Source organism: Xiphophorus couchianus, chromosome 16 (genome assembly GCF_001444195.1).
Source record: "Xiphophorus couchianus chromosome 16, X_couchianus-1.0, whole genome shotgun sequence".
NCBI classification, from domain to species: Eukaryota; Metazoa; Chordata; class Actinopteri; order Cyprinodontiformes; family Poeciliidae; genus Xiphophorus; species Xiphophorus couchianus.
In genome coordinates, this window is record NC_040243.1 from 19,603,290 (window position 1) to 19,620,301 (window position 17,012).

General features: G+C 41.3%; 1 protein-coding gene across 4 annotated transcripts in view; it reads left to right on the forward strand.

Annotated features, from left to right (window-relative positions):
- grin2ba (glutamate receptor, ionotropic, N-methyl D-aspartate 2B, genome duplicate a) overlaps positions 1 to 16,782 on the forward strand; it is a 178,285-nt gene extending 161,503 nt beyond the window's left edge. For all 4 annotated transcript variants that reach the window (XM_028041981.1, XM_028041983.1, XM_028041980.1 and 1 more), the window contains 2 exons: positions 995 to 1,233; positions 7,732 to 16,782. In XM_028041981.1, coding sequence (XP_027897782.1) covers positions 995 to 1,233; positions 7,732 to 9,990 — 2,498 coding nt within the window. In that variant the 3' untranslated portion in view covers positions 9,991 to 16,782. The remainder of the gene's footprint in view (positions 1 to 994; positions 1,234 to 7,731) is intronic.
- Positions 16,783 to 17,012: the final 230 nt, after the last annotated feature.

Below are 17,012 nucleotides of genomic sequence, written 5' to 3' on the forward strand. Positions count from 1 at the left end.
TCATCCAGTCTTTGGTAGAAAGAGAGAGAGAGACACGAGAAAAATGAACAGCCACGCAAGTGGAAATTACCGAGCGCATTTTAATTTGTCACGCGATTAATTGATTTATTGCAGCAGGCTTAGTCTGAAGCTTTAAATACTCTGTATATTTATTCATCCAGTTCAAGTTTGATCAGTCTCAGTATTTAACAAAAAAAGACTGATGGCAGTCTACATCTGGTGGTGAATTTGTCCTTTAACTTGTGCCGTCCTTCTGATCACTCCAGCCTTTTTTTGGTATAAACTCGTACATCACTCACATCGCAGTGTTCACAGTAGCGACTCGTAGTGCGGAAATTACGGTACAAATCACATACTGACTTTGACGTTGTTAGCTAGTCTTGGTAATTCACACAGATAAATTGCATTTGGAGAACTGTTCTTACCGCTGACTGTATGATTAATTAAGCGATTCCCACCATGCCTCTCTCGGCTCTGATTGAGAGCAGCTTGTGATGAAACAGAATGTGACCCACAAACGGGACCGCGAGCTGACGGAGCGCCGTCATACGCACCTGCGAACATATGCTGGGACCGAACCGTTTGATGTCATCGACATGCGACTGTGTGTGTGTGTGTTTCTACTGGCCGGTCTTGCTGTGAAGGCCGCTGCCCTCGTCCCTCGCAAACCCTCAAACCGTTTATTAAACCCTTGTTTCATCTGCTGCGTCATCACTTCCGCGTCTCAAGCCGTCCCACGCCAATTCTTTACGACATCACATCCTCTCAGCTGTGTGTTTTATGTCCATTCCCACCACTTCCCAACCTTTCATTGTACGCCTCTACTGCCTGTTTTAGTGCTCCATCAACTCCTTATGCCTCCCCCTCTCCGCCCCTCATCCATCTCTCCCCGCTTCCTTCCCCCGTCATACCATCTGTTGCAGTCCTCACCTTCTCCCTGCCTTCGTCCTTCCCCTAATATTCCCTCTCTACAATGTCATTCCCCCTCCTCCAGGTGAGATGGAGGAGCTGGAGTCCCTGTGGCTGACGGGGATCTGCCACCACGAGAAGAACGAGGTGATGTCCAGCCAGCTGGACGTGGACAACATGGCCGGGGTCTTCTACATGCTGGGCGCCGCCATGGCTCTGTCCCTCATCACCTTCATCTGCGAGCACTGGTTCTACTGGCAGCTGCGCTTCTGCTTCATGGGCGTCTGCTCCGGCCAGCCCGGCTTCGTCTTCAGCGTCAGCAGGGTGAGAGGCGACAGAGGGAGAAGGGGTTGGGGGGCCAAACGGGAGTGAGGACTGCACGACATCCCGAATATACACTGTAAAAAAAATACTGCATATTTAATGGCCATAAACTGTAAAATTGTGAGAGGAAAATTTTGTATGCTAAAAAACAATTTAAAACTGACGGTGCCATGTAACGCTGAAAGACAGAAGGAAAAAGAGAAAGAAAGAAATATTTTACCTCAGATTTTATAATGGAGTTCTGGCAACAACAGCAGCCGGCGATTAACTGTAGAAATTTGCTTTTTTTCTTTTTTACAGTGTAAGATGGTTCAGACGAGTTGAGTAGTATTCATGTCCTTACATATTCATGTCCCTCCATGCACTAAAGACCCTGATAGAATCATTTTAAAACATTAAACTTTGAATTCAAAAGCATTTTTTCAACCATCTATTTCCTGTAGCAAATAATTCTTGAATTTGTTCCACTGACCCTTATTTGGAAGGGTTAAGGCATATCCATATGACTGAATGGCCTAGTCAAAGAGCAGGCTTAAATCCAGTTAAGAATCTTTGTCAGCCCTTGAAAATTGATGTTCACCGACACTTTGTTCAGTCTGAAATGGATTCTGCAGACCGAAATACCACTAAAGACTTCTTAACTGAGAAAAAGTTGGAATATATTTAATACAATTTTTGTTTTTTGCCTTTTACAAAATTGTTTCCTTTCCCTTTACAGTTACCAAATGTAGAAAAGTACAAACAGATTAAATGGTTTTTTTTTAAGGCATTGTATTTATTTTCCATTTTCTGATGGCCACAGGTCGGCAGACGTTCCCTTTCGTCGCTTACAGAAAACAACAAGCTCTCCTCTTTAGTTTTTCTTGTGATTCATAGGCATTCCTGGAGCCCATGAGGTAAACATTTACAAAATGCTGAGCTGAAATCAATAATTCACTCAAGGAAGAAAAAAAAAAAATCAGCCTCTGAACCAGTGAGGGTAGATTACCTCGTCCCGGGAGACCAAAGTCACCTCAAGGTGTTGGATTTGCATCCCAATTGTTTTGACTTGGCTGTGGTGTAATTCACTGCATGCCTCTGAAGGTGAACCTGTGCAGGCTGAACCACGTGGCTAATTTACAGCAGAGGAGCCACATGTTGCTGCTCTTCCTCTCTCTCTCTCTCTCTCTGTTTCTCTCTCCATTCGGTGTGCCGTTACCTTGACGGAGCTGTGCAGCCAGAAAGCAAAGCTAAAATCGTTTCCATGCTCTCTGATCATGCTTGAGTGCCCAGCTTTCATTACTATCTCCATAATGGTCGTTTTATTTTGTTGATGTGTGTTGTAGGCAGTCTGGAATAATACAGAGCTTCATTATTGTTTTGGGGGGGGGGGGTTGTCTGAAATGTACAAAAGTACAAGTACAAATGAAGTATTTGTACTTTCAGATCATTATTAGCTGACAAAATGTTGTCCTCACTTCTGTCCTTCCTTATATGTCTGTTCTTTCATGCATATTTGCCTCTGTTCTTACCTACTTATCCTTTATGTTCCCTCCTCCTTATATACCTCCCTTGTGTCCATCATTCCTTTCGTTTTTGCGTCCTTCCTTCCTTCTTGATTGCAGGATTCTTTGTCTTTTTAACCTCCCTTGTTTTGTTGGATCGTTCTGTTCTTTTGTCCTTCGCTCTTTATTTACTTCTGAAGTTGATTCATTCATTCTTTCTTTCCTTCTTCTGTCTTACATTTGTTTGTCCTTTCACTGTTTTTCTTCCTTCCTTGTATCCATACTTTTTTCCTTCTACCCTTCCTGTATTGAATCCTCCATTTTTCCATAGCTTCCATTTTTTCTTGTTTCTTTGTTTTGCTTCTTTCTTTCCATGTGTCTTCCCTCCATTGCCTCCTTGTGTCATTGCATCTTTCTGTCCATTTGGATGTCCTCGGTTCCTTCTGCACTCTTTTGGTTCCTTCCAGTCTCTCTTCCATACTTTGAGTCTGCTTATAGCAGATGTATCGGCCATAAATCCACAGTGAATATTTGGTCATTTATATTTTAAAACGATCGTAAAGTTACCGGGGATCCAGGATAGCCGAATCTGGAACAGTATTGAATTTTTCATGAAAACTGTGGCGCAAACCCTGATTTCCATTTGCCTCTCAAACGCCATTTGACTTCTCATTTTCAGAGCCGAGCCGCTCGCTTATGTTTTGGTTTTTTTTCCTTTTCTATTATTATTGTTATTGCATCATTACAATTTGTATGGGTGGCTGGAACAGAGACCAATTAAGCTTTGTGGAACATTCAGCGATCGTCCTTAATGGCAGAAATTACGCCCGTCCGTACCGCAGCCTGGTAAAATGAATGAGCTGCGCGTGTCCACGACTACAGTGAGATGATTCAATATGAGAAAATATTCTGGGCAGACACTCATAGAAAGAAGTGATTTGCATTTAGAGCACTGGGCAGGAAAACATCAACAGGAGTTATGACTCTCTATCATCTCAGCACAACCCAATGTCCAAAGCGTCATATCGTCCATGTCTCATTTACTGTAACATTGTCTCCTCAGCAGCAGCCATTTCTTCCTTTTTCTCTTCTTTCTTTTCCTCTCTCTCTCTTGTTCTGCTCCTCAGACAGATTCTGTTTTCTTTAATTTCACAGCCTAATCTAATAAAGCTTATTGCTATTGGCGCAATTAACTTTTAGGCCCGGCGCAGTGAGAAATGATATCCGTCACGGTTGCCGTGAGTCACGCGGTCAGGTGAGCTGCTCTCCTCAGACTCGCCTGGTCCTTCAGGTCCCACCTGAAAACACTCAGACAAATGAGTTGTGTTGATTTAAAAAGCCTCTGATGACTTCAGAACTGTAAACGTATCAGAGGTTTTGATCGCTGCACTCTGCGCAGCTCTCGCAACAAATTATTTGGAAGTTCATTTGCGCGTCGCAGCGTAAACATGCGCAACGTTTGGATCGTGATAAGTTAGGAGGTGCTACACAATCTACAGTTTTGTTCCTCTCTAACTGTGATATCCATGATCATAGAGCTGATGGTGTTCTTTATCTGTTATGGAAGGAGAGTTATACTGAGGTAAAGGTAGAGAAAAAGTGTTCCCACTTCTTAATGTATTGTCATCCCATCATGTTATCGCCACAAACAGGAATTTTATTTGATTTCATGTGATAAACCGACACACAGTAGTTCACTGCAGTTACAGCTACAAGTCTTTTAGGGCAGAGCTCTACCAGATTTGCACATCTAATTTATTTATTCCTTTCAGTCTAGGTAAGTATGGATGGGATGTTCAGTTTTCAAGTTTTGCCACTGATTCTCAACAGGATTAGGACTTTGACTGGACCATTCTAACACATAATTATTGTTTCATCTTAACTGTTTCATCTCATTCTGTGTGTTGGAGATCATTGTTCTGATGGAAGGTAAATCTGTGCTTTAGTATGAAGGTTATGAAGGTTTTGCTTTTTAATTATTTCTAACAGTGTTATCCTCTACACTGCAAAAACACAAAATCTTACCAAGTATTTTTGGTGTAGTTCCTAGTAGAAATATCTTTGTAGAGTTGAAATAAGACATAACTAACGTAAAGGTAACTTTAAGTTAGAGACACAGGAGTTTGTTTTAAGTCTTTAATGTTGATGGAAAAGTTCTAGTTCCACTGACAGATTATTTTACTCAGAACATTGGGAAGAATGTCTTATGAGGAGTGAGATAATATGCCAGTGGAACTGGTACTTTTTAAAAATCAAGATTAACAAAGTATTTCCTTAAAACAAGCTTCTGTAACTTGCTGGAAAGTTACTTGTAAGTTAGTCTTGTCTTATTTCAAATGTACTGAGATGTTTGCATTAAAAGCTTGACAAAAATATTCAGTAGTATTTAGTGTTTTTTGCAGTGTATGATTGTCCCGTATTTAGCTAAATCCTTATCAACTCTGATCCACTTCCTTGCTGAGAAAACCCCTCTTTAGCATGAGGCTGCCACCAAAATGTTTTCCACTTTAGGGTATTCTGACTTGCAGCTTGTCCAGATGGCCACTAATGCTGTCTAACACCTCTTAGGCCTTTAATGCACTTATGCCAAGATTAAAATTCACACAAGTGGACTCTACTTAATAATTTGGTGATATTTGAAGACAGTTTGTTACCCTCAACATTATAGGAGTCTAGTTTCACTATGAATAACTATAAATAACCTGCTACGGTTTTGGTTTTAAAATAACAATAGATGAAGGAATAAGTCCAGTGCTGTTATCTGAACAGGATATTACATGTCTGTGGAATAAATGCAATATACAGGAGTTTGACAAGAATGAAAATGCAACCTTACAGTTAAACATGTTATTCAACAAACTCACTAAGCTAGTAACAGTTAAAAAAGTTGAATGATTAAACTAATGAACTGCTGGAGGCAAAAACAGTAAAAGTATATCTAATAAAATTATGCATTGATGTTACTGTTCAATGTTGAGAAAACAGGTTTATCTAAGAGGAATTTGGAAATTAGGCCAATTTAATTCTTGTTTTTAGTAACTCTTGTTAAAGTAACAAAATGTGAAAAAATTAAATTGACCAGAAAGTACATTTGAGTACTTTTTTTTCTTTTTTTTTGAGGGAAAATGTGACAAATTCAGTAACCAGGGCGAGATGCTTCTGTGTGGAAAAAGCCCAAAATATCAGCAAACCAGGTGAACGGGTTTGTTTTTGTCTTCCTCCTCCAAGTGCCTCTCCAGCTTCACCTACTTTCCCAACAACTCTTGCTATTAACAGATTGTGAAATGAAAGCAATATCACTGCTTGTAAAATAAATATTAGAACAAAGCCTTTTCTGCGCCATTGCAGCAGTCCAGATCACCAGAAATGCGTGAACTGTGGAAGAACTACGAGGGTCTCGAGGAGAAGACGCCAAACTGTAAAAGACTTCTGATCCCGCAGATCAGCTGAGTTTTGACCAGCTGCCGTTACATTATCCAGAGCAACCTCCTGTGAAGAATCAGTCTTAGCGATTGATCTGCTCCTTTAAGGTTCTCATCTGTCACGCCTGGTTTGCCCTCTGCTCAACATCCATTTTTATCTGAATATTGTATCGTACATCACTGAATGCAAATGGAGCCGTTTGTCTTTCTGTCTCTGAGGGGCTCAGCTTGTCTCCCCCTTAGTGTGGCCTTTGTCTTACAGTAGGAATTGTGTTGCTGCCAGCGGCGCCAAGAGGCTTGTGAAACTGAGGTTTTTAATAACTGCCAGAGGAAATAGTTGAGCTGGATTCTAATTGCATTGATTGAAGGTATTGACCAGTGGATCTGAAAGGGTTTTATAATCCCTCTGCCCATATCAATCACCTAGCATCAAGTCGCTCCGTTCTCTCTCCAGGGTTGTGCTGTTTGATCAATTGTATTCTGTTTCACAGCAGCGAACATGCTGCATCACCTTGCGTTTGATTTTCTCCCTTATCCTGTTAAATGTAGATTCATTTATAGATATTTACTCACAATATACGACTGTTCTAACTTTTTGTCCTCTACACTAAGCATTTGTCAGGATGCAGTTTTAAGCATTTTTTTAATACAGTCTAATAAAATGTAGAAGGAATAATTCATGTTTATTTATTAGGTTGATAACCAAACTTTTATTGCCTGACATATTTATTTTTCAGCACTAGTCTTGAAATATTTCTTTAAGTGCTCCTGGTACTTTAAGAAATAGTCACTTAACATTTGTGTTATCCTTAACTATGAGTCTAAGGAATGACTGGAGTGCTAATTAAAGAAGCGCATCCCTGTTAGAAAAGACTGAAAATCTGAACCAAAGTAGGCAGGAAAATACAATTATTTCATTCTTGTGTTTAGACACTCTCATACCTCATAGGATAAAATAAATATATTTTAAAGAGAATAAATGAGAAGCAGTTTTAGCTATGAAAAATTACTTTATAGTTTTTACATGTATTTCCTTCTTCTGTAGCAGATTTAGGATGGTGCTAACAGGGCAGTGCTGGAAGAAAACCTTTTTAGGGCCCTCTAAAGACTTGATATTGGGGTTGAGGTTCATATTCCAGCAGGACAGACCTTGAACATACAGAGTGTTTATGTTTGAGAATGATCCAGTCAAAGGTCAGACCTAAATCCAGCAAAAATACTTTTGCAAGACACTGTACATGCAAAAATGGTAATTATGCAGATGGTGGCCAGAAGCATTGTATCATAGCTGTGCAAGAATCGTCAATCGATTAGTTGGTGGTTCAATCCCGGCTCTGTCCGCCTCTGTCATTATATCCTTGGGAAAGACAGCTCATTGCTAGTGGTGGTCAAAGCGTCCGGTAGTACCTTGCCTCTGTCAGACTGCCCCAGGGTTACTGTGGCCACTATCCATTGAATGGTTGAATGACTGAAAGTAGTGTGAAGTGCTTGAGGTCTTCTGGACTTGATAAAGCACTATACAAGAACAGGCCATTTACCATTAAAGTGCAACACTGACAATGCTTCTCCTTCTCTATATCTCTTTTCTACAGGGAATATACAGCTGCATACATGGGGTCCAAATCGAAGAGAAGAGCAGCTCTGCATTGAACTCCCCGTCAGCCACCATGAACAACACCCATTCAAACATCATGCGCCTGCTACGCACTGCCAAGAATATGGCCTCCCTGTCAGGGGTGAATGGCTCGCCACACAGTGCCCTGGACTTCATCCGTCGAGACTCTTCTGTTTATGACATCTCTGAGCATCGCCGCAGCTTGGCTGGCCATTCCGACTGCAAACCTCCTTACATGCCTGAAGACAACATGTTTAGTGACTACATCAGTGAAGTGGAGAGGACGTTTGGCAACCTTCATCTCAAGGACAGTAATTTGTACCAGGATCACTATCTACACCACCATGGTTCAACCCCAGGGCTCACTGGTCCTCCTCCCAACAGACCCCACAGTTTGGGCAGTGCTAGTTCTCTGGAGGGTGGCATGTTTGACTGTGACAGCCTGGGTGGGGGAGTGGCTCCCATCTTCACCACCCAACCTTGCTCAGCTCTGACCCACAGGAACATGAGCAAGTTTGACCTGTTGTCTGGACAGACTCCTCCCTCAGGCCAGAGCTTTAAGGGAGGACTGCCTGACGTCTACGGGAAGTTCTCCTTTAAAGGTGGTGCCTCAAGCTCCACTTACATTCCGGGACCTAGCTACTGTGGGGGGAGAGGAGACGATGATGGAAATATACGTTCAGATGTTTCAGACATTTCCACACACACTGTAACGTACGGAAACTTGGAGGGTAATGCCAAGAAGCGCAAACAGTACCGAGACAGCTTAAAAAAGAGGCCGGCCTCTGCAAAGTCCAGACGGGAACTGGATGAAATTGAGCTGGGTTACAGGAGGAAACCCTACCACATCAGCCACCACCACTACCACAGCCAACGCTCTGTCTCCCCGCCACTATTGCCCTCTGAACGTAAGCGAGGGGGTGGAGGAGGAAACAACAATGGGAACTCTTACCTCTTCAGGGAAAAGGAGAGTGTTCGGGACTTTTATCTCGACCAGTTTCGTCCCAAAGAGGGAGTCCCTCAGTGGGAGCATGTGGACTTGACGGAGGGCCCTGGAAACAGAGATGGAGGAGTGCCAACATGCACCTCCTTGGTGCCAGTTGAAGACTTTCTGAAAAGCAAACCCAAAAAGTCTGACTCAAAGGGTGGACCAGGGTCTGGATTGGCAGGCGGAGAATGGGAGTGCAGGAACTGTCGAGCTAGTGGGGGCAAGCAGATATCCATTCATGGAGGAGGTGGTGGGTATTCAAGTGGTATGGGCTGTGGGTCCTCAGCTGGTGGCAGCCGCCCTAGCTCTGCAACCTGCATGCGTTGTGAGGGTTGTAAAAAGACAGGAAACCTTTACGATATCAGTGAGGACAATAACCACCCCTTGGAACAAATGGGGGGAGGGAAAGGTGGGGGAGGAGTGGGATGTATGGCCGCAGGCCCTCAGGCTCAATCTCAGGCCCAGCAGAGGAGAAAAAGTGGAGGATTTGGGAAGCAGCTAAGGCGTCAACATTCGTACGACACATTTGTTGACCTTCAGAAAGAGGAATCAGGTGGAATGGGAAGTCTGATGGGAGGCTTAGGGGGAGGCATGGGAGGACCTGGGATGGGAGGAATGCTGCCCCCACCAAGGAGTGTTAGTTTGAAGGAGAAAGAACGCTACATGGAAGAAAACAGCCCCTTTGCACACATATTTGAACGCCATGGGGGCTCAGAAAGGGAAAGGGACAGAGACCCATTGTTTTATGGGGGTGAGAGCCAAAAAGGCTCTGGTTCCCCATTCGGACTATTCAGAGGTGGTGAGGGCCTCCACCGCCGCTCCATTGGAGAGAGAGACATGAGAGACAGATCTTTGATGGAAGGTGGAGGTGGGGCAGCATTCTCTTTATCCAAATCTCTTTACCCTGACCGGGTAAACCAAAACCCCTTTATACCCACCTTCGGCGATGACCAGTGTCTGATGCATGGAGCCAAACAATATTACCTGACAAAGCAACAGCAGCAGCAACAACAAGTTGCCCAGAACAGCAGAGGTGACTTCAGGAGTCAATTGAGTGCAACGTCATATCTGCCAGCATCTGCCACAGCTGGGGTGATGTCCAATGTGCCCCCCCGGTTCCCAAAAGAGCTCAGCCTTGGTGGGATGAACCATCACGGGTCTATGTTGGCAGTCGGACCCCCACGTCCCTTCAATGGAAGCAATGGCCATGTGTACGAGAAACTCTCTAGCATTGAGTCTGACGTGTAAGAGACAAAGAGGAAGAAGGAGGAGAGCAACAGAGGTTCAAAGTATTTGGAGATCAGGGGTATTTCTTAGAACTATATAGACACAAAGCAGCTTGAGTTCATGGGGACACAAAGAGATGACTGAAAGAGGCGTCAAATGAGTGGCAGAGGCAAAACAGGTAGAGACTGTTGTGCAAGATAGAGAATGAAGATGGGAATAAAAAAATCAGGACATCCTTAGGGGGTAAAGGATGCTAAACCTCTCAAAATGGCCAAAGCTACTCTACTTTTACATCCACATACAATCAATCAACATTGTCTTTAATCCCACAAAAGCGCTACACTTCAACAAGTTCCATCCTCATAGCCACCAGTGTGCTAGAAGTCACTGTGCGTGATTGATATCTTGACAAAGCATCACCTTGTTTTAGTTTTCTACAGGGGCCACAGTTTGAGGGCTCCTGTTGGGGCCTTGTGAGGAACCACAGCAAGAGCGGCAACGGGAGAGAACTGCCCATGTGCCCCGTGACAATTTAGAAATTAGACGTCGTCACATTCACTAGAGCCACAACACAGCCTGTCTTGGACACCTCCCCCTGAACCCTTGCCCACTCCTCTTCTTCTCTGCCCCCGCTTCTCCTCCATATCTTTGACACCTAAAGAGCTGTTTGCTGATGAGAAATACAATCATGAATGATAATAAGATATTCTTATAGAAAAACAGGGTATAAAAACAACAATAACGTTGTGAATAACAAAGACATTCATGCTGTTTATGGTAACTTTGCTTGTGAGACCAGACATTTTGTTTTGTATTCTGTTGGTATAGTATTTGACTATTCTCTAAGTATCTGTAGTAGTTGTGTTCCATTTGCTCCTGGTGATGCCAGGAAGATTGTTCTTGGTTCAACCAACAAGCCAGAAAGACTGAGTCTTTTACTCCTGTGTTTTCTTCTGATTTCTGTAGAATATTTTACTCCATGACCATTAGTGTATCTGCTCCAGGATTTCAAAGACACATTTGGAGCTGGGAAATTCTTGATATTTTAAGACATTCCTAATAATCAAGCACGCACATGCTTAAAAACACACACAGTTTCTTTTGGTTTTCTTCAGTTCTTTTGTCAGTCTGAACTCGTGTTACTGTGAAGAACGTTTTCACCAGAAGCTACTGAGAGGAAGGACGTGCCTTAAAGGTCTCCAGTGGAAGTGTCCTCCAGTTCACACGCAGCTGCACCAGAACAGACCACCGCTCATTCAGGCTGCCCAGTGTTGCCATCACATGAGCCAAGCCCGCTGTAGAAATTCGACAGCAGGCTGCAGATGATGATGGTGTCCAAACAAGACGCTGTTTGAGATCTTTTATACCTTCGTAAAAATATTTCATATGTCAGGTATGGATGGTGTTTTATGAACCAGTCGTAATCAGGATGTCCCACTGTTACTAATAAGCTGATGTGTCTCAGTTCATAGCAACGGAAGCCTATAGACCACCTGTTTAATCCATCCTACACAACACCTGTCACTTGGTTCTTGCTAGCATTACTTCACATCACACCAACAGTCTGAAAGGCTCGCACAGAAATCTTTGCTTGGACATTGTGTAAAACCAACATTATGCACTGTCACTTATGCAGACCTGCTACAACAAAGTTGTAGAAGAAGCTGATAAAAGGCAGGGTTGAGGAACTGGCTAGGCAACGGGAAGGCAGCTGTCTTGTGAAAGATTGTTTTTTCTTTTTTACTCAGACTGTTGTAGATAGTCTTTAACTAAAGAGGCCTCATTTATTGCACAGGACATTTTACTCAGTGTAGGTTCAGGCACTCAGTAGACATGCCTTACGATCCCTCTCCCCCAAGTTGATGACTCATCATGTACAAACTTCAGAGGCTTCTATTAGTTATTTGAAGGTCCGATCTATGATTAGTTGGTGTCACAAGTTCAAGGGCTGAGAGATATCACACAGGAGTACTGGCCACAGAGAGGACCTACCGGACTGTGTGTTAAATGATTTTTGTAATTATGTCACACCCCAATATTATAGCACTCATGCAATAGGTCGATATGTGTGTTTGTGCGTTTGAAGAGAAGCAGACCATTATTCAACAGTAAGTGCTTTTTTCCCCCCTAATCACGCTGTTAAATATTCATTACTTCAACAGCCTGTACTCCCTAACTCCTCGGATAACACTGAGACTGATCGAGTTAGCCTTAAATCAGATGCACCCTCCCTCCCACACACACACCCCAAGACACTACTAATAAATAACTTGGGATCTCTGGAATTTTTATACACATCTTGAAAGTTCAGGTGAACCAAACTCGGCAAAGAGGAAGAAGGGTTTGACGCAGAAATAAATGGCTAGTTAAGATTTTTGAAGTGAGGCTCTGTGATGTTATCAAGAGTAGTTTCTTTAGCTGTACTAGAAAGATCCGTTATTTCAGTGAGTTAAGTAGAAAAGTGAAAACATTGTTATATATCAATCACACTATAGAGTTTCAACAAAGTCTTCCTGCAGATTTGACAGTATAGCTGCTAGTTTCATCACCAGTTAAGCCAGATTGCATTGCCTATTTTCAATATACGGAAAAAATCATGGCATGAGCCTTTACAGCTAAAGACGCCATTAACTGCACACTTATGCGCCACTGCTACAAAAGGAATGTAGGTGCTGCAAAAATGCCGCGGCAATGATCCGACAATAACATTAGTTAATTTCACGCGACACCATGCAAAGGCTCTGTTTGCTTGGAAAATTCACTCGCGCTAAATACTTGGAGTTGCTCCAACAGATGGGCAGTCTGACCTACTTTTTGATTTTTTGAGCTTGGGATTGTTTAACCTCTTGGGGGCGCACTTAGATTTATAGAGCATTCAATTTTAAGCCCAAGATGGTCAGACAAAAAGAATATGACACAGCATATTAATATACTCTATCCCAATATAGGACGCCACGCATTTTGCCCCAGTACACATCTACAGTATTTTGCAAACCAGTGGTGTTTTAAACATAAAATGTGTTTATTTAATCTGCGTTAGACACGTGTAACATACATTTCTTTTGATAAACCAACATAATAGCAGATTTAATTAGTGGAAGACTAGCTGCAAATAATATGCAGTTACATTGGTTGCATGTTATTTGGCTGAGAAAACAACAAGAGCTCCTGCACAAACAGGTAAGATCCGCTAATCTAGTGTTTTGTTTTATTTATTGGAAAGCTTTCTAGACATGTTTCTGGCTGAAATCAGATAATTTCTTAACCTTTCTATAAACCGACTGCAACATGACATTTTTCTGTCACGGCTAGGGCAGCTATCACTAGTAATAACTTTAGAGAGCCTCACTTCAAAAACTCAGAACTGCCCCTTTAAGAACCTGAGAGACTTTGGTTTGGGCATCAGTGTCAGCATTAGTATGTTCGATCTTTTTCATGTAAATAAATATATATTTAAGAATCTTTTCACTTTGTACAGACAGACAGGATGTAACTTTCAGTATGTTTTACAATTTAAGAAATAAAACTGTGATAAAAACTCATAAAATAAAAAAAATATGAATAAAAATATGCAAAATATAGAATAAGACACAAATATTACTAATCATAAGTGATATTATTGAACCTTTTTTCTTTTTCTTTAAATCTCATGTTTACTTGATTATAATAGTTTTACCAATACGGATTATGTTAAGAGTTCTGAAATTTTTTTCTTCTTATTTTCTCTAAATTGTTGCAAACTGAGGATAATTTACTGTAGGTCTAGACGTTTAGTGATTAAAAAGGGAAAGCTTAGTTTTAGGAGTCTATGTTAAGTTTCCCTTGGATTGTGTTAGACTATCTTTTTAAGATAAGCTCTTTCTCCATGCTTGTCAGCATAGATTCAATTATCTAAACATTTATAATACGATATTACATGTATACAGAGGTGATATTTGCATATAGAGGCAGCAGTATATTGTGATCCTTCATTTCGAAGCAGCCATTCTTGTTTAAACGTTTTCGAGGCGTTTGTGCTTTTTTTGTTGCCCATTTTTTTTGGACTTGGGCTCTAAACCGTAATTGCACACAGAATTTAGAGCCATCATCGGCCCGGCCTATCCTGCTCCCTCTCTTTGTTTGGGATAGACATCACTGTGGTAATGGAAGATTACACACACACACACACACTTAGGTACACTGGACGTTTTTCCAGTGTTGATGTTGCTGAGACTTTCAGCAAAATATTGTGGAGAAACTAACCAAGCTGAAGTGCAGATTCATCTCCGTGAGAGTGCGGCTGAAATGCATTTGTGCAACCCCTTATTAAAAGGTGAAACATTAGTTCCGTCGTGTCTCATTTTGTGCAGGCTTTTTTTTCCCCCCGCTTCTTTATTTAAACTGTTACTTGACAGCCGAAAAGCCCTAAAATGTTCCGTATTCTCATTCATTTTATTCTTATTTTATTTATTTATCTCAGCTCTTTTGTGTGTTCCTCTGCATTAGAGAGGGAAACAGCTTTATTAATTTGCATGTGGGACGCCATGCATTCGGAAATGATTTTCCTCCTCCTTATTTTGCATGATTCTAATTCCAATAAGTCTGTGTAATCTTCTCCAACGCCCTGAGAGAAGAAATTCGTCTCTCCACTGTTACTTTTTCTTTTCTTTTCTTTTCTCTCTAACTGCTTTCGTGTCCACGGGGTTGATTGAAAAGTGAAAAATGTATCAGTGTGCACATAAACTCTGTTAGCGGTCCATTTTTTCCCACCCCTCTACAAGGCACTGAAATAATTCAAGTCATTTGCAATAAACAGCACAACCAAACAAATAATGTTCATATTGTACTCTAAATATGCTAATTTATCAGCTCTTGTTTTACAGGCATCAGGGTGGTCCGTAGAGGTGTACCTGATACTGTTAAAAAAAATTAAAATAAAATAAAAAAACATACCAACCGTCAGATTTTCACCCCTACAGCTCAGGTCCGGCTGTGAAGCAGATTAAGTTGGGCTTGTCAGGAGTCTTTAGTCCCCCCTTAAGGCCAAATTGGTCCCAGTCTCCGGTTTCTGCAAACAAGCATGTCACAACACATTTGGTTCACGAAGGGCAAAACACTGTGTCCCCTCTTCCCCCGGTGTTGACACACGAAGAAGAAGAAGTGGCTGTTTTTCTTTTCGATCAGGAACACTGACCCGAACCAGGGGAGCAAAGAAAAACAGGTGTGTGATGACATTCACTTTCCTGTCTTTGAAACTGCTTGTGTTTATTTGAAAGAAGAAATAATAAAAAAAATATGAGTCAGTCGTGTGATGTCACCCCATGCAGACAGGAAGAATTAAACTGTGATATTACATAACTGATTGTTCTGAACCTTTATGTAACTAAGCAGTTCACACTCTATCAGTTCCTCTCTGTTCATTGAAAACATTTCCCCCCCCCTTCATATTTTAGTTACAGACCTCTCTGTGTGTGTTTGTCTGTGTATACAGTGCCTTGCAAAAATAATTCCTGGCTCTTAAATTTTGTCACATGAAACTGCAATACCTTTTACTGGGATTTTATCTGATAGAGCGAGTTGAAGTTGAACTGGGGATCTGCCAAATTTTTTACGAAAAATCATCCATAGTTTTGGCCTCTATTCAATAACTACGTCTGTTTATTTTTGTTTATTTAGGCATGTCAAAGTAAGGGCGGTTAAAGGAAAATGGTTTTCAGATATTTAATTACACATTTTGGCTGTGCTTACTAATTAGGTAAGCCATTTTTATTTAGGCGTATCAAAGGAAACGTGGTTGAATGCAGCCTACTTTAAAGAATTTTTTTTTTTAGAAGTAAAGATCTGAAATTTTGACATAATTGCTTTGAGCCACATCTACTCTGACACCCCTAAATAAAATAATTTGTCTTTGTTTTCCAGAGATGGGATCAAATTGCACTCTGGGGATGCTACTGGTTTTCATTTGAAATTAAGTGGTTGTGTTATTTTTCTTTAAGGGTATCAAAGAAAAGGGGTCTGAATTCAAATTCATACCACTTTTTTTTTTCTTTTTTTTTTTTTAAACTATATATAAATTTCCTTCCACTTTGACAATTATACCCTGCTTTGTGTCGATTTACCACATAAAACCCCAAAATGTGTTAGAGTTTAATGGGTTGGACTATTTTTCAATGTGCTGTATGTGTACTATCTCTTGATACTGCTTCATATTGATGCACACCAAGTTTTCTACTCAATTGTGTACAGTTCTGTTTAATATTCCTGCTGCCCATCTTCACCCGCTGTCATTGCTGAGGTATTTCCTCAGTGTTGCATAAGGGGTTGCAACACAATGTATTTCCCAAAGCGAGACAAAGTCGCCGAAAACCACTGAGACTGCATAACTTGACCACAGTAACAATGGCTGGCGGAAGTGCAACATACAAGTAGTGACCACTTGTGTGCGTAATCATGCGCAGAACATTGCTCCTGGCCATTGTTTTCTCTTTTCTTGGCCATTTTCTTTGAAATAATGCCAAAATTTTTACAGCAGAAAACCCACACAAAATCAGCTAATTGTACAGGTTCTGTATATACCAAATACCGGGGGGAAAGTATTTACCTTCACCTTTTTTTGTATTCAAAATGATTGACGTATTCTCAATAGCAAATTTAACCATGTCATGACAAAACTGCAAAAAAGAAAAAAAAAAAAACATCATTAAGGTACTTCTAATAAGGATAATGCCGATATCTACCATTATAAGTGCTGAAATAAGACTATTCTTTCTCTTTGTACATGATGAACAAAATGAAGTGTTGAGTATTAATAATAAAAAGTATAAGTTTCAGATGGATTGTAGTGAGTTGTTTTTTTTGTTTTGTTTTTTTTAAAAAAACCTTCACTTGTTTGACTTTGCATGTCATTTGAAATGATTTATGATGTCTTTCATCACGTGTCTTTATGCGTTCCTCCTTGGGACGGTTGAATTGTGATGCTAGCATGGACATTCTGCTGCCACACACAGGTTGGCGCTCTGCCTCTCCAGGCCCGCAGGAATTCCTGCAGGAGCAGAACACGATTG